The following is an 18,838-nucleotide window of genomic DNA, read 5'->3' on the forward strand; positions in this document are numbered from 1 at the left end:
ACATGTTTGAATTTGGTTGCTATTCCCTGTGAGTTTTTTAGCCCTATTCAAATTAGATTTTTGGGTGGTCGTCTTTATTACTAGTATTTATTTAAGAAGTGATGGAAAATTATAGCCAGCGTACCAACTGAGTAAAAAAACAAAACAAAAAACAATGAAACAACCCAAAAAGAAAAACGAGGATCCATGATAAAGCAAAAATGTTACAGTACAAAAAGAAAATGCATGCAAAAAAGAAGCTTTTATAGTTAAAGTCTTTGTAACTATCCAGTCTTTCCATGAAAAAACTGTGAATCATTTTTTCATCAACTGACTGTCAAATGCTCCTGGAAAGGTATTGGTAGCTTTGGAAACTACTGACAACTTGGTAAGAAAACCAACTGTTTTTAATGTGAGTGTTTCTAATGGTAACCCCAGGCTGACAGGGCTCCCGACCGCTGAAGCACAGAGCCCTGCTGATTTAGAATAATTGAATTGTTTTTGAGCAACACACTTACCACAGAGCCTAATTTTCTCAATTTGCCTAGGATCTTACCTGTGACACTGTGATGCCACATTTTTTGGCCAGTTCTTCTTTGGCCTCCTCGCTGGGATAGGGGTTACTGAGATGGGAGTAAAAATACTCGTTTAGGATCTCTGTCGCCTGTTTGTTGAAGTTCCTCCTTTTTCGCCTGATCAGAAAAAACACAGAAGAGAAAAATGACTCCTCCCTTGCACCATCAATAATCTATAACTGTAATAACAAAATCAAATGGAGTGATAACAAAAAAGCAGCTTAGAGTCAAATAGAAATATAAGTACATATGAATAAGATTTAGTTGGGGGCGCACAGACACACACCTGGCATCAAGAAAGCGTGAGCGCAGGATCATAACAGCTTCACAGGTGCTCTGCTTCAGCTGCATCTGAATGGAGCTGAACTTGCGGTGGATGATGCCGACCATGCGCTCGATCTCTTTGGGCGAGATGGGTCGTGTTCGAGACTGCTCCCTCAGCAGGTTCATCACATGGGTGGTGAACTCATTGCACGCCTGGATGCACAGACAGGCAGGATTCATAAAAAGAATAACTATCGCAGAGGCTCGACAGCTTCAGACAGAACAAAAGGATGAAATTGGATTCTGGTGAGCCTGCACCTTCACTGGTAAGCCTTGGCACGAGCAGTGCTGACAGTGTAACAGCAGTAGTGTTAGAGGTAATAAGAATAGTCTGAATTAAAGCGGCAGACACGCAGCGATGTTTCAAGCCAAACAAATGTGGCAGCGGAGTCATACAGCGGAGGCAGCGAGCACTTGCAGTGCTCTGAATATTAAAAAGACTTCTCTTCAATAGCAGAGAGAATGTGACAAGTGAAGAGAAATCTAAAATGACAGCAGGCTTTCAGTCCCGTTCATGTTCAAGAGGTTTAAACTGTCTCCCTCTCTTTTCACTCCATCTTTCCGTCTACCTCGTTCTCTCTCTGTCTGAATCAGTCACTGGATATGACTGCATTCAGAGTCAAGGTGTCTGTTGCTTGTCAACACCAGGGTTACGTCAGTCAAAGTGATGCACTGAGCAGCCGTTCTGCTTGCACACACACACGCTAGACACTACTCACTCATACCACGTGAGGTGTACATAGCGTGGTGACACAAAAATGCTCAGGTGTATATTGGCTTTGACAGTTAGCGATGACTAGCCTTCCTCGGAGAAGATGACAAACCCAGAACGCTTTGACTTCCACGGGAATGACAAGATGTTACAGTCTTTGGAAAAGAGCTGGTGTGTGACTGATATAATGGCTGTTTGCCTGCTGAAGATAGCATCTCCGAAAGGCTCGGCTTGCCTGTCCCACGAGTGCTGATTTCAAGAACATTATACTCTTAGACTGACAAAATTACTTAAACATCCTCAGGAAAATATCTCGTCTGTCCTTTACCAACTTATTCCTATTTAGGCTGGCAGCGTGGAGCCTCTCCCAGCATGCAAAGGGCAAGAAGATCTGGTCTGGACGGGACGTTAGAAAGCTAAAATGAAAAGCCAGATCCTCAACATTACAAAAACAGTGAGGTCATACTGACAGAACGGCAAGATCTTCCATCCACATTGATTTTTGGAACTGCTGAAATTTATGCCAACAATTCTCACAAAATACAGATTCTGTATCCATCAACATGAAAGTGCAACGTTTTGCCTTTTTTCAAACACTTAACACCAAAGAATAGAAAAATCACATTTTTGCTGACAAAAGGTTTTCTCTAATAAAATAATGAATTTACACACAGGATTCCTTGTTACATATATCCATATACACAATCCAAGAAAAAAGGGAGTTTCGTACCATTGACTGGCTCATGGGCACATCAATACGGGAGATCATCCTTTTAAAGGGGGGTTAAATTTATGTGTCTTTCGTTGAGCAAAGGGCTCAGTTTTCAGGAAAAAAGCCTCACTTACATACAGCTTATGTATGCACTCGCATTATACTAAAACAGCAACATAAATAACTTGTGCACACAGAGGACCTGAGCTAAATCCGTGATCCATGATAGCTGAGGAAGTGTTGAATGTGTTTTGAAGCAACGTGTAATAAAGAATGAGCTTGCTTTTCCCCCACCTGCTCGTACTTCTCCAGCTCCGTGTGGTAAATTTGCCGGATCTGAGACAGCTTGGCCCGATAGTCAGAGTGCTCTGCTGAGTTGTCGGCGCCAATGCCGCCGGTGGCTGCCGCTGCGGCGGCCGCAGCTGCCGACCCGCCGCCTTTCTCCGGTCCGGCCACGCCCTCCGCCAGCAGCATGTTGTCCAGTCTCATCAGCTGGGGGTCTGGAGGCTCCTCCTCCTGGGCACCTCGAATACTGAGCACTGTGGAGGACAGAAGAAGAGGTCACGAGAGCAATGATGTAATACGGGCCGATCTGCATGGGTGTTCAAAATGACTGTGGGTATAAAAATTTTACAGCGCCTGAGAAAGGAGTCTTAAGTATTCTTCCATTTTACTGAGTAGACACCCTGAAATACAGGCGTCATTAAAAGAGTTCAAGTCCACGCCATAAAAACCTGCAGCCTTACACAGGCTGGCAGCTGAGCGAGAGCATAAAACTATCATTTCATTATTTTTGACTATCATTTCATGCAAAAAAAGAAAAAAAGAAAAACGACACAGACTCCTACCAGAGTTCATGTTTCATGTCTCTAGCTGAGGTTCAGTTTCTAGCTGAGGGCTTTATTATCCTGTTAATGTCTAAACAGAAAAACAAAACAATTATGAGTCCTGCCAGAGTTTGAGTTAAATAAAATAGTCCCAGTGCCATATTTACACACAGAAATGAAAAATGATGAGTACATTAAAGAAATATAGTAACATTAATCATAATTAAGAGTTCAAAATGCATCACTTAACAAAGAAAATATTCTTTCAGTAGGAATAAATCTAACATTTGTTTCAAGCTGTATCCATATCTCTCCCTTCTGTACACGGCCTAATAACAGCACGCCTCGGACGCTGGTGCCACAGCCACTGTTTAGATAGGACAGCGTCTGAAGCTAAACTGAAGCTTCTCATACCTACAGGCGCTCAGCTCTCGGCTGACACTCATCTCCCATGGTGTGGAGAGTGAAGTGTAAACACAGCAAAGACAGGCCTGCTGAGGTGGACAAGCACAAATGACATACCACACCACAACACGCACAAGTGCAGGCTCAGCTCGCACGAAAACTCTCCGCCGGTGGCTCTTCTAACACTATTTTAACTGTGCACAAGTGGTTCACCCTCACTTTCAAACAGAGAACGAGGTTTTTTTTTACTGCCCTGCCTCTTTCTGCCACCAGAAGGCTCCCTCGGTAAAGAAGCAGAGCGTCCTGCTTTTCAGCGAGCAGCTGAAAACAGCCGACCAGGTGCAGCCCCTCCGTTCCATCCCCTGTCTTCAAGGACAAAGACAAAGCTGCCACGACATTTGTCATGCACACTTTAATCCACACATCAATCAAAATGCTTAAAGAGGACGGTCTTACATTACATACTGTACGTCCCTTCCGTGATGGCTGTAGGCAGTGAGGGGATGTGACAGGCTGTGTGACAGAGAAAGCCATATTGTAGCTAAACAGTCTCAGGTCACAGCGACGGCTCCTTTGTAATGAGGATGTAAGGCTGAGACGCCCTGTGACCTTTCCGGGGAGCAGGGGGTCCAGATGGATTCCAGGAGCCGCGTGGGGAGCTTGTCTACCACAGTCCACCTCTTTTCAACTGCCCCCCCGTCACCACCCCGACCACCACATCCACCCCCTCCACCTTTTTTTCCCCTTCCCTCCCTTTTTCTCCTCCAGCAATAACATCATCCATTCCCATCAGCTCCAACACGTGAGCAAGCGCAGCTCAGGAGGCAAATGTCAATGGCTATCAGACGGCTGGAAAAGGTCAGGAGTTCAGATGGGGGGGAGTGGGCGCATGTGCGCGAGTGTGTGTGTGTGGGCGCATGTGCACATGTGCTGGTAGATGAATATGTGGATATTTTTCATGTGAATCACACCAGCGGGAAATTATAACACTCGCCAATTTGATTCTGACAAAATAGTGGCACATCCCTACCAGAGGGGGAATCTAATGAGCCTAAGAGTGATTTATTCATTCCCTCCAAGTCCCCGAGTGCACAACTAAAAGCATGAAATGGATTAAATAAATACAATTAATAAGGAAAATCAAACAATTCACTGTGCTGTGGCATAATTACCCCAACCACAGCCATCAGCTTTATTTATTTCTGTTCAGTAATAGCAATGAAATCGATTAGACCTCAATGCCAGTCAAAGCGCTCGTCGTGAACTCTGCGACCACGGACTATACATTAACGTAATCACCTGACAAAGGCGAGTGCCCTCTATTAAAATAAGTCACCCGCTCCCAACAGTTGCACAACAACAACAACAATGGCAGCAAAAAAGAGAAGAAAAACTCTTTAACACACACTTTTGACTTTCTCTGGTGGCGACAAAGGAGCGGAGACCGCCCCACTCTGCGATTCTCTTATTCCACGGACAGTCACAGATTAGTATCTATAAAAGGAAGATGGCCATCATCTCATCTTGATCATTACCGACAGACTTAATTGAACAATGAGAGGACGCAATTCCCCTCTCTGTCGCTTCCTCCTTCCCTCCCTCCCTCCATCCTTCCTCCTGTCGTCTCTCCTTCCCTTTGTTTGCACGTTCTTGTGTCAATTCTTTCCCGAGATTTGGGCCACCAACCCCACAACCACCAAAAAAAAGGGCAAAAATAAATGTGCATCGCAAACTATTCTCGAGCCACTTCCTATATGATGAATGGACTTCTAAGAATAAGCCTTTGTTTTGCTTATTGACAGGATTAATTTATGCCGTTTTACTTCCTTAAGAGCTGGCTCATGCCCATCGCCGCACTGCCTGCTGTTTGCAGACAACAGGAGTGTAAATAAACATGACGATTAAGCCACCCACTCATACAGGGAGACTCAAGGTACACACACACAAACACACATGCAAACACACTGGATGAACAAATGTAAGCACTCTTAATAATGAGGAAGCACACAGTAAAAAAAAATACACAGCTACGCACATTGCCGGACTACCCTGAGCACCCAGCCTGGCGCCCTGCAAGCTTTTTTAAATGAAAACATGTTTAATTAATGACGTCAAAGTATTCTGTCACAATTAGGAAGATTTACAATCAAACAAGGCAGCAGTGATGTCCCTGACAGCCACGATGAAAGTTTAGCCTTCTTGCCTCTGACTGGCAGCTAGCAGCCAACACTGGACTGGATCCATTTCCCATCAATACAGTAATGCAATACACTCCACAGCCCCGTAGTGTGTATGTATGTGTGCGTCCTCTCTCTTGCCTAGCTCTTGTCCACATCACATGACCCCAGAGAGGACCAGGCAGTGGCTGTGCTCTGTATTGATTGTGTGGGCAAACGTCATCTTGGGTTTCAGCAGTTAATAAATCAGGCCTGCTCCTGACACAAACGCGTGTGTGTGTGTGTGTGTGTGTGTGTGTGTGCGTGTGTGTGTGTGTGTGGGCCTGTCACAGACCAGTCAGCAGGAGTGAAAGCGACAGCCACATGATAATGTAACATCACCACCATTCATCCCTGCCACACAGCATTCTGAGACAAAACAACAACAACCTAGGAACCTGAAAAAAGCAGCGTGATTTACAGCAGACATGACAAGTATCACTAATACAAATCCTCCCCCCCCCGCGCCTTCAAGGAGTTCACCATCCTGCCCTCATCTGCATCTGATACAAGCCCAATAACGCAGTCTTCATAAGAGGCAGCACTGAGCCATATCTCATGCAGACACGACGTAGAGGTGAACTACATTTCTACACAATGCTATTATCATCAGCGAGAGCACTAAATGAATATTGCGTTACATTACGTCCAATTTACGGTATGCGCTGTGTGATCATTCCTCCCGAATTCGATTTGGGCTTTAATAAAGAAAAGGACAATCGTTACGAATTCGCCAATCAGACATCTCGACAAAATATCAGCCGTGAAAACATTTAGATTCTTCATCCTTAAAGTCCTTTTTTGCCATGTTTCTGCAGGATGTGTGATTTATGCGCGAACTTTCTCCGGCTCCGTACGTTCTGTCAATGAGATAATGGAAAGCTGTTTAAAGATTACTGCGCCGATTTAGCGTCGCGCACCTATAACACTGTCTGACTCACAATGGACAGTTAAATGGACACATTTTAAATTCCATTCATTCTTCCTTAGTGTCAAAATATGGCACCTACATTACCCACAATTCAACGGCTCAAAATAATACTGCATAATAGCAGAGACGGCGACATGTGTCAGCCTCTTTCTAGTGCTCCTTAAGACCTGCAATCACACTGTGATGTGGAGCTCTCTTTAAACGTGGCCCAGAGATAATTCTCCTCTCCAGCGTGCATTGTTTCATTGAACTGCTTGCTTTTGGTTTATTTCTGATGCACTGAAACTATTTTAAATTTGATTAATATCGCGGCAGTTCAAAGGGTAATTCCTCTCAAAGCGAGGTGAGGAGCTCACAATTTTAGCCGCGAAAGAGTACGTATTTCAGCATCGATCTGTAATTTCCAAAGCCCTGTCGTTTTGTGCGAATTACAGCACCAAGCTCAAAGATATTAGGTTACTAAATCGACTGCAAAAACTGGAATCCTCACGACAGGGAGCTGCAGCAGGCGATGCCGGTCAGTTTTTGACCCCTGCATTCGTCACAATACTCTGTGATTGAATTTTCTGTCAACAGGTAATCACTGTTTCATCTGTACAGACGAGTCCGACGGCACTGATCTCGGCTTTCAAGCTCGACACTTTTCAATGCTCACAGTTACAAACACATTTCACTTGGTAGCGGGAAAGCAATCATCATAAAACGCGGTATTGTGACATTTTTCAAACTGACCCCACAGAGTTGAGGTAAACTACTGAGCAATGCAATTATCATTACCGAGAACACTGAATGAATATTATGTTACATTAAATCCAATTTACTGTATATGTGGTCATTTCTATTGAATTGAATCTGGGCTTTAATAAAGAAAGGACAATCATTATGAAATTACTAATCATAGCTCACAGCCTGCGCATGAAAACTCTTTAACACTGAGCTGTTTACAGGGGCAAGAGACGAGTTGGGGTTCTTTTTTTCTGACTTATTGTCATGAAGTAATTAAGGCTCGATTGCGTAACCAAAGCAGGAAGAGGATATAATGATGGACATGGAACAAGTATGGAAACCAATATGGAAGCAAATATGGAAACTGGCTGACAAGTGAAAAACACCCATGTTTGTTGGAGGAAAGCAAAAAAATAAAAGGAGAGTGAAAGAAACTGAAAGTTTAGCATTTTTTCAGTGTATTTGTTTTTTTTTATTCGCTTTAAATTTTTCCATTTACTGCCAATTAGTTTCCAGCTCATTTCATTTTAGCTTTTAAATTCCTTTTTAGTTGAATTTTTATCCGTATTCGTGTTTTTTTTCTTTATTAAGTGAGGCAGGGGTGGGCCATTAAATTTCCCAAGGGGCCATATAGAGTAACTGGGACACCAGTGAGCTTATAAAGAGATAAAAATTAATACTGAGCAGAAATGAGTTCAGCTTACTGGTCCCAGTTACTTACTGTTGGCCCATGGGAAAATTAATTATCCTTTTTTTTTGTTATAAAGCTAATTATTGTACGTATTTATTATTATCAGTGAGTAGGGGCGTGCTTGTCCGGTGCCGCTTTAAGGAGTCCTAAAATGTTTTCCACTTCAAGCTCAAAGCGAGATTTGTGGCTATCCATGAACTCATGGGAAACTTTCTCAGGCCCAAAATGTTCTCTCCATCACCAGATAATGGGAAGCTGTACAGCCTCAGTACACAAGGGCATAGTCATAAAGTACCGCTAAAAACAGCTTTATGTTTTATCAGCCATCTCGAGTATCATGTGCAGAAAAGGGGCAGAGCTGAAGTGTTGTATCTGTCACTGGGTGGGGGGATGGGGACACAAAAGGACAAGGAAAAACACCAGAGAAATACTGGAGAGACAGACAGAGATGAGGAGATGTGGATGGTGCTGGCAAGGAGTGATGGAGAGAGAATGAGAGGCGAAAAATAGAAATGGAATAGGAAAGCGAGGTGTCAATTAAAAAAATGAACCCCAGTGCATTTGGGAGGTGACAGCTGGTGGGAGACGAGCTGACAGGCGTCACATTAGGCGGATTTGGTGGCCGCTCCCCTCATCCCTTGCTTTTTTTTTTCTTCCCCTCTGTCTCTCCCCTTCTCCGGCTTTCTCCACTAGCGACCGGCAGTTTCTCATTCGGCGGCAGCAGCGGCGGTGGTGGCAAGAACTCAGCTTGGTGTTTTTCAGAACAAGTTCCCCCTGCAGCTACTCCTAATAACGGTAATTATCGTCATCATCTGAGGCTTAAGCAGGCCAGTTTGAGGCCTGAGGGGCTGGCCTGATAATGAGGCAGCCAGCGCCAGAGGAGAAGACCATTCAGTGCACCGCCCTGCCACCAATGCAGAGCACTCCCATTTAAAAGCCTTCATTAAAATAATTCATTATTCAAAATAGGCAATACATTAGCCCCTGGGTGTCTGTCTCTCTTAAGGTGTCTTAAAAAATATATATCTCCTTGATTGAATCAAACTCATGCTCAGCCCATGCAGTTCCAACTGCTCGAGGCTGCGTAGGAAACCACAGCAACTGAATAGCTGAGAAGTCACAAGCTTGTGGACCAGCGAGCTGCACAGGCGGCCTGCAAGCAGAGAGACAAAGATGTCTCTGTGGAGAGAGGACAGTCCACAGGATACCACAAAGTACACAAAGACTGGTCGTATTCATTTTTGGATAAACGTCAGGCAGGGTTTGGCTTTTTTTAAAAAATCTATTTATTTTTAGATGTTTTATAAGATTTTTTTCACAATAAGACAGGTGACAAGAAGAAGAGAAAAAGAGGGACGAATATACAGGTGCCAGAATTTTAACCATACATGCTGAATTTATCGTCTGCCCATTTTTTGAATCTGATATTCATGGACTTTAAAGAGAGTGGCCGGGCGTATGAAACATTGGCGTCAATCCTTCATGGGCTTCAGTACTGGCAGAAAAATTCTAGCCTCATAAAAGGGTGGGCCAACGCATCAAACAATGTCTCAAAACTACTGGCAAAGTAAAATGAGTTTCAGCACTGATGAGATATTTGATCCATGAAGCCCCATTTTTTAGGCGAGCTGTCAATATTTTTTTCCCCCTGCTGTTTAAGTAGCTAAACAAACCCCTTTTTTTCAGCCTCTAATCAAATGCCAGCGCACTGACGCTGTTCTGGGCAACAGTTGGTGAGGAGGTGATGTGTGAAGTGTTCGGAGCCAGGAGGAGGTTGTCCGTGATAGTTAGCGTCCTGCCCTAACTGCTGCCCTACAAGCCCTCCCAACGCACCAGGACGAGACACAAAACAAGAGGTCCACTAAAACAATCCTCCTCGAGTCCCCGCGGTGTGTGTTCCTGTGCATGGCACATTTCATAAGGCCTCGCTCTTTGACTGGTGATGAGTTTATGCGACGGTAATTAACAGTAATTAATCCTTAATTACAGCAATTAGCAGAGTCGCAGTAAATTAAGCCACATCTGGAGGCACGGAGCAGGGCGAGACGAGTAGGGGTGGGTTTTGACTAGCGGGGGGAGGCAGAACCCACGTGACCGAGATTGTTTAGGTCTACCTGGGATGCCCAGGGTTGCCATCCCTGCTCAAGGCAGTTTGACGGGAGCTGTGATACACTGTGAGATCTCAGAGGTGGATGATGGGGCAGGGTCTGATGAACACGAAAGGCTGAGAGACGAGGTTCATTGCTGAACAAAATTGTTTCATCTCAGGGAGAAAGGCTCCCTTAAGCTACCATGCAAGGACACCCACCATATGGCCGCTCATAGACAGTAGTGCTTGTGGTTCTGCTTCGCTGTGCTCGGCTTCACTCGACAACATGTGAACATGAATTTTTACACAACCGTCACCGCAAAGCAAACCTGGCTCACAGTCTGTGGAAGAAGGAGAAGGAAAAAAACTACACCCACTTTCTTTTTTTACAGGGGAAAATATAGAGAGAACAGAAACACAGAGATGCCGCCGGGACATTTTATTACTAACATGATGCACAGAGCCTATTCACAGTCACATGGCTCAGTCTGCGCTATCCTATACTATTAAAAAAGATTCTGAGTGGTTACTTAGATTATCCCATGATACATTTCATGCCCACTGGGAGCAATATCTCCAATGATGACAATGCGTCCCTCCATAAAGCACAAGTGGTCACTGAGTGCTTTGAATGGCATGATAATGATGTTAGCCATATGCCTTCTGCAAATAGATCCTTTTGTCTTTTCTATATATAGATAACCTACAGCGTATACATTATCTGTGCATCAAGGAAAAGTGACATCAGAGCCAGATCCAAATGAGATAAGTGCTAGTGTTGTGTGCTTCTTGACTGGTCAGTAGTTAATTTGTTCTGTTTTAGAGACAACATTTGTATATTTCATGGATTAAATCACTGGTAGCTGTTCAGCTTCCCTCATTTGTACCATACAGCAAAATCCCTGAAGCTTTCCACAAGTTTAGATCACACTCCAGCAAATCCATAAAAGACACTTTTGTTGCCACATGATAAGTCACAGCAAAGCTAAAAATATCAGCACACTTTCCTGGAGGATGAATTTCCGGGATTTAAGCTATAGCCGCAAGAACAACTACTCTTCTTCACTCGAGCTGCTGCAATTAAGCACAACGTGGAGGAATTTTGGACCTGCAATGCTGTTTTATGCTTCTGAACTACATTTCAGAGGCAAATTTACTTTTTACTCCACAACATTTTCATGACAGTCATTATTTTGCAAATGGCAGATTTACAAAGAAAGCATATCTTAAATGAATATCAGTTAAAGAGTAATTAGTTTAAATGACTGCAACGAAAATTATGTTCATATTAATAATGTGAACATCTGTTTAATCAGCACATTTTTATTACTTTTGTTACTTAAAGTATTTGATTGAATTCAAATAACTATCACAGAAGCTTTATTAGTTAGTGTGTGGGCCTCAACGTATCTCTGCTAATAACAACAGAGTTTAACTTTACAGCTTTTCTCGATCGCTTTGGTGCAATTCTCACATCAGAAAAGACATTCTCACTACTCTTGCAGTTCTCAAATCAGTAACGCAGCCACATTAGACGTGATACACTTCTCACTTGAATCTCGCAACTCTAATTTATATGATGTAGTCCCGAAGTGGGCCATTAATTTTCCAAGGGACATGCTGTGTTGGACTGCACTGGTGTTTTCAGCCAAATTACTTCAAACTTGTATAAACTAATAAAGAACAAGGCCAGGAACACAGGGCCAGTAACAGCACTAAAACTGCCCTTCAGTTAGAAGCAAACATAAACACAGAGCATACTCTTAGCCTTGTGTCATGGCACCTGTGACATGGCAATGACACACGGGCTTGTACTATACGTATGCACTCATTGGTCACTTTATTAGGTACACCTTGCTAGTATGCGGTCGGACTCCCTTTTGCTTTGTTGCTGTGCTGCTCAGCACAACAAGGTGCTGGAAACAGAGAATTTGCTCCATGCTTACATCATAGCATCACACAGTTGCTTCAGATTTGTCAGCTGCTCGTCCAAGTGTGGTCCAAGTGCAGCCCATCTGTGCCACGTTCGATGTGCTGCGTGTTCACGGATGCTCTTCTGCACACCTTGTTGGTAACGAGTGGTTGAGTGAGTTTTTTTCTTGCCTTTGTATCTGCTTGAAGTAGTCAGGCCATTCTCCTCTGACCTATGATTACGAAATATAAGGTATTTTCATCCAGAGAACTGCCGCTCACAGATATTTTTAGACCGTTCTCTGTAAACCCAAGTTGTGTGGGGAAAATCCCGATCGATCAACAGTGTCTGAGATACTCAGACCAATCTGTCCGACACTAACAATAATGCAACGTTCAGTCACTTTAGCAGGCTGTCTTGACCATGTCTGCATGCCTAAATGCTTTGAGTTGTTGACCTGTGATTGGCTGATTACTTATTTGCATCAAGGAGCAGCTGAACAGGTGTACCTAATAAAGTGGTTTCTTAATGTATGTAGATGAATTTACTGGATTACACAACAGATGGTGCTGTGACCAGATTGTATTTATTTTCTTTGCCTGTTTTCTGATGCATACAGTTTCACAAGTATTTAGCTTTTGGAGATTTCAGCAATTTTGCAAAGTTTTAAATAAATCCTTCACATTTTATTTTTGTTTCTGGACACTTTTTAATGTACATTAGGCCTTCATCTTTGCTCTACTCTCTGTCAGTAAGATTTTTAATAAAAATGTTTTTAAAAGAATTTGATGTCTAAGTTTCAATACAGTGGTGAAATGTTTGTTTTTTTCATTCATCAGAGTTGAAGTGCTTGACTGATTTCTCATGTTTTGATATGTGTGAAAAAGAGAACTGCATTAAGAGTGCTGACAATGATTTTTCTGATGTGAGAATTGCACCAAAGCAATTGAGGAAAAACTGTAATTAGCAAAACAAAAAATGAACAACTTTAACAATTAACTGTATTTGAATTTGTTTTATCTGATCTATTCAGGTTTTGCACATAAACATGAAAAGGTGAAACAAGTAACAGTCTGTCTGTTCTTTAATAAAAAGCGAGGACAAATGTTTATCTAAAAGATAAAAATGACTCTTCTTTATAAAATCCTGAGGTGGGCCATTCGTTTTCCCAAGGGATCTTATGAGAAACTGGGACTGTTGTGGAGGGCCGCATCAAAAAGCTTATAAGGGGCAGTCTAATCACAGATACCCACACCACCGTGTATCCAGCCACCTCCTCCAGCTCTCCTGTAGGCCAACGAGGTGCTCCCAAACCAGCTGAGAGATGTAATTCCTCCAGCAAATCTGGGATCTGCCCAGGGGTCTCCTCCCAGTAGGACATGCCCAGAACACCTCAACTAGCTGCTTTCAATGTAGTATTGGAGTAGTATCAAGTTTCAACTCTACTCCGAGCTCCTCCTGGATGAATGAACTCCTTGTCCAATCTCTAAGGCCCGACACGCTCTGGAGGAAGCTAACTTCTGGTTTTCTGGTCACTACCCCCAGCTCGTGGCCATAGGTGAGGGTAGGAATGCAGGGTGACTGGTGAATCGACCAAATCACTGGCAAGGATCTTACGATCTTATCGCCGAATAAAATAATTTGTTTGTAAATGTCAGAAATCTGCAACTGAGCATTTTGTCGCATGAAGCCATTCTGTTTGTGATGCAAAGCCGAAAAACAAAAACACTCACATTTGAAAAACTGGAGTAAATGTTTGATCATTGTTTTTGTAATACAATATGTGCGATCAACTAATTTAATCAAGCAATTAATCACCATGAAGTATAATACTTGATTGAAACACATTATGCACTCAATATTTGCACACTAATAGATCCTTTGAAAGCAGAACGGATTCGCTTATCTCATGCTCGTCATCAAAACAAAAGTAAAGACTGCACCAAGGCTCACATTCATGCCCGAATGCTTGATGGGTTACAAGTTGCCAATAATGCTGCAACACTTGGGAGATATGCCCGAGCAGGAAATATCATCTTTCCCCGCATTTATCAGGCAAGCTTCACACCAAGAGAAAATAAGTCATAGTGGCTTTGTTCCTGCTGCGTGTGCAGTTTGTTAGGGTGCTGTCACAACTACAGAAATCCCTCTGAGGTTTGCTGTTTTGCCAGGCCTGATGTTCAAACGCAGACTAGTAATGCTCAGTGTGCCCTGAGCTGTAAGGAAAGAAAAACAATGTAAGCAATCACTGTCCACGAGTGAGACCACCTCCGCTGCATTCACTCATTTTTCTTGGCTTAAAATGTTTGTTAAGATCTGCTTATAGCATGCCATATGTGCGACTGTTTGCCTTTGACTTAAAAAAAAAATAGCACCAGACACTTTGCATAAACAAAACAGAATACTTAGAAGGAAAATGCATGCACTTTTTTTTACATGGGGAACCTCACTAGACACTACTAGAGCTGCCTTAATTTCAAAATAATGCAAATAGATTTGGCTAATGACTGCTAAGGGAAGCATTCTCACTGAGTAAGGGTTAGAGCGAGGTCAACTTGGGACACCAGTTTAGAGCTGTAATAGTGAATATGATAGTACAATGGCTGTAGGCAGAGAGAGTGAGACACGAGTGTGTTTACAGCAGAGGTAGCGGTCCAAGCAGTCTAAGTGGCCCGGCTGGCAGGCCTACCACACCACTAGCGGATAAAGCCTAGTCATTAATCACTGGCCTGTGGGATCGTCCCACTGTAGCAGAATACTAGGTCAGGGGGAGCTCCTGCTGTCAATCAGCACTAAAAAATGTGCGTGAGAGTCTAAGTGGAGTGGGACTGTAAGCGGAGAAATGTGCTTTAGATAGGAACGTGTCATTTTCAGCCTGCAGCTACAAAAAGCATACAGTACTGAGAAATTAATGCATTAATGCAAACACCGGCGTGCAAGTGCTAGACGCCATTTACATGAAAAGCACATCAAGTCATCTGTTGGGAGTGAAAGCAGCATTTTCTGCCCTAAAAGCTGAAACTTGATTTTAAAAAATAGAGACAACACTGCTCTATTTTTATGTTTTTTTAAAGAAGAAGAAGAAGAACAAGGAGCAAACTGATATATGGTGCAGACCGTCCTGTGGCACTAAGACTGCACGCCGGAAACACTGATATCCCGCTCAGGTATGAGAAACCTGTGCATTGAGGGACTGCCGAATGCAGGTTCAACCAGTGTTTAGCCCTTTTTTTTTTTTACGGTGCTTTCATAGGCTAATTCAGAGTCATCACGGCATGAAAACACTTGCATTGGCAGAAAACCAGCGTGGCTTTAACATGGGTCATGATGCTGGGCTGATGAGGTGATAAGAGAAGTGAGGAAAACGCAAAAATCTAAAGCCGGTGAAACGCACTGAGCTCCTCCGACCGGCTCACTGTAGATGAGAAGTGCAGATAGGCAGCATACTTTTATAGTCTCCGCTCTATGCAGCTTGTTTGGTTATCTACTCTGACACGCTGTACTCAGTTTACTCTTACGTCATGCAGACCCTCTGCTCACGCTGTGTTCAGCTGTGTCTGTTTCGCAGGGGTCACAAAATGTAAACGTGAGGTCGTATCTTTCCTAGTAAACTGAGGGATTAATAAAATATACCGTGCATTCTTAAAATTAATGACAGCCTCTAATAAGATCATTATTACTAAAATGAAACTGAGTCCATATCTGTCACAATTACTGCAGTTCTACTTGTTTTTTCTCTCTCCATTGACCCACATATCCTGTGTTACTGCTCACAGATTTAAATAGACACTCTGAATATTTTCACTCAATTTGTTCTGCAAGCTGAAATTCCACATGCTTCCTTCAGGGGTTGAACCTGTGCAGATGGCACGAAGAAGCACTGCTAAGAGCCCTCCGCAGAAACTCGCTCAGATCGCTGTAACCATGGAAACAATGTCAAACATTTTATCAAGCTTACAGATGCCCAGCTGAAAGCGAAATCACTAACGAAAATGAATAATCCACCAAACACCACCATCATTTGACTAAATTTAAGGCGTCTGATTTCTTCTCACACTCAATTCACGTTTTTTTGTTTTTTAAGTGATAAAATGTTATCCTCTTGTTACTACTGCTGATGTCCGAGTTTCTGTCCTTATTGTGGTTTTGTGATTTACTTCAGCACATGACGACAACGCTAAGATCATTAAAACAGCAGAACGGCAAAAAAGGACAAAAAGGAGGGTAGAAACGGGTTTTTCAGAGGCACACCGTTAGCTGACACCCCTTCATGAAATGGGAAAAAGGAGCAATGAAACACCATTCTCCAAAAGATTAAGTGTTAGATGGTGACGGTGGTGGTGTGGAGCGCAAACATGTGGGCTCAAAATCTCCCTTATGTATTCAAATAGGTTGAAATCTTGTGACTGCGAAGGCCAGCATGTGACTCACATCATTTTCATATTTAAAACATTCAGCGTGGCCAAGTGAGCCCAAGAGACCATTCCCAAGAGAATAGAAATGCTTCATCGTAGGATCAAGATCAAAGTGTCCTGATGTGTAGTAACCATTCCCTCTAAGTGCGGACAAGCAGACTCAAAGCATGCCAGCAAAAATGCTGTAACAGCATAACAGAGTTCATGGATCCTGGATGGAGGTCAAAGGTCTGCTCTGCTTGTTTCTCAGTCTTTGTTACGTGGAAGTGCACTGACAGTTTTCCTGAAAAAAACAGCAAATTGATTTGGATCCGTTTATTTTTTCTAGTTTTCCATCTTTTCATTCATTCAGAATTAAAAAATTAATATTATGCTGAAGTTCCACTTCTTAAACTGGATCATGCTGCAGCTTCACCCGCCCTCCCCGGCCCCCTGGGTGAGACAACAGTCATATACTGTCGGTCAGCTTCTACACACCTGCATCCCCAGCTGGACCTCAAACTCCCTCCCCCTCCGCCCAAGCTCCACAGCGCTCTACTCCCAGCTGCCTGGGCTATTTATAGGCCTTGTTTCATTTCCACACCTGCAGGGGGGCAGAGTTGTCACAGTGGGCCCACAGAGGCTCTCTGGAGTACTGCACGGGAATGAAAATGCACCTTGCTGATGCAGGAACTTATTCTTGTCACTCTCTCCCTGCAGACTCGCACGGCACTATTTTGTTGTGCATATGCGGTGCAGTATGTGGTGCAAAGATAACGCGAAAAAAGCAATGCGTGTAAATAAGATTCCCCCGTAAGTAGCGTGAGGTGTATTGACATGGATTACACTTTGAATAATCAGGTGTTTGCAGTAACACGCACACACACACACACACACACACACACACACACACACACACACACACACACACACACACACACACACACAGAGCAGCTTGATATTATATCGGCACATTCCCTCACAACATCCTGCATGGACACTACTCTTTTTTAAAACACCTTAAAGTTGCTATTTTTCCTCCTACATTTCTGTTTTTTTCCTGTCATGCTTTTCTACTCTGGATGTAGTGGGCTGAGGATCCAGTCAGCGGATTACATTATCAGTCTGACCTACTTGCCAGCTATCTCCTGAGACCTGAGGAGCCAGGCTTTCTGCACAGCCTTCCGCTGCTACAACACGCACACTGTGTAACTTTAATTTATCAGGGGGAAGAGGAGGGAGAAATGTGACAGGTTGACAGTTCTCTTTGCCTGCCACTCCGAGCACTCCCCTCTCCCCGCAGTGTGCTGGTTAAGTGTCCTCGCTATAGAACAGTGCATTACAGGAGCGACTATTATTCAGCGCCCTGGAAACTCATCAGCTAGGTTGGAACCCTCTTATTAACGCGAACACTTAAAGTGAGATTTGCACGGAAATATGCGATTCAGGAGGTGAGGCGGGGAGCTATTTTTTTCTATTTTGTCTAAAAAGAGCAAAGAAGTCGATACACGATGTAATACACGGGAAGTAGTCACGTCATTCGCTTATGCACCTAAGCAAAAGTCTAAAAAGCAGTCCGTTACAAATAAAACAACGAAGAAATATAGGTGGTACTATTTAAAGTATAACAAATACTGGCTATAGCCCTGAAAATACTTGATCTGGGTCACATGTTAATACATATCACCCAGGCTGTCACTTTATGATTATCATTATAAAAAATTGCAATAATAAAACTAACCAAACCAAATGTTTTTCCTGTGTGTTGTTGTGGCAAATTAATTTAACAAATGCAAGGAGGTGCTCAGACTAATCTGGTGTGCAATATTACAGAAATAATTCTGACCTTAACCTCAGAATTCCAACATTTGTTTCAGAACGACTCAAATTCCTCTAAATTCCAATTTTATTGTTATCATTTAATGTCAGAATTCAATTAAATTTAATGTTAATTTCAAGGTTACAGTCAGAATCTCAGATTTTCTGACATTTGTGTCAGAGTAACTTTGAAATTGTACGGCTGGTGTCGGGATTTGGACATTCTGACTTACTTTTTCTCAGAATCCTACGATTTGTTTCAGAACAACTTCTTTTCTCAGCGTTCTAAAGCTGAAGTCAGAATTCAGACTTTTTCCTCAGAGTTCCGATTTTTAATAAATCAGAATTTATTCTAACTTACTCTGTTTTGTCATCAAAATTCCAAAACTGAAGTTACATTTCTAACTTTTTCCATTAGTATTAAAAATCTCAGACTGCTGACATTAAAATCAGAATTCTGATTCTTTGTCTCAGCATTTTAAAAAAAGTCATGACCTATTTTTGTTTGTTTCATGCGCTCTAATCCT

General features: G+C 42.8%; 1 protein-coding gene across 2 annotated transcripts in view; it reads right to left on the minus strand.

Moving 5' to 3' along the window:
• The window catches only part of pbx1a (pre-B-cell leukemia homeobox 1a), a 49,749-nt gene that overhangs the window by 7,011 nt on the left and 23,900 nt on the right, over positions 1-18,838 (minus strand). For both annotated transcript variants that reach the window (XM_085378498.1, XM_085378499.1), the window contains exons 4-6: positions 2,597-2,841; positions 841-1,031; positions 536-671 (exon numbers count right to left, since the gene is read on the minus strand). In XM_085378498.1, the coding sequence (XP_085234624.1) occupies positions 536-671; positions 841-1,031; positions 2,597-2,841 (572 nt within the window). The remainder of the gene's footprint in view (positions 1-535; positions 672-840; positions 1,032-2,596; positions 2,842-18,838) is intronic.

This window comes from Diplotaxodon limnothrissa, linkage group LG18 (genome assembly GCF_057381915.1).
Source record: "Diplotaxodon limnothrissa isolate DT_005_m linkage group LG18, D_limnothrissa_male_GT1.1, whole genome shotgun sequence".
NCBI lineage: Eukaryota > Metazoa > Chordata > Actinopteri > Cichliformes > Cichlidae > Diplotaxodon > Diplotaxodon limnothrissa.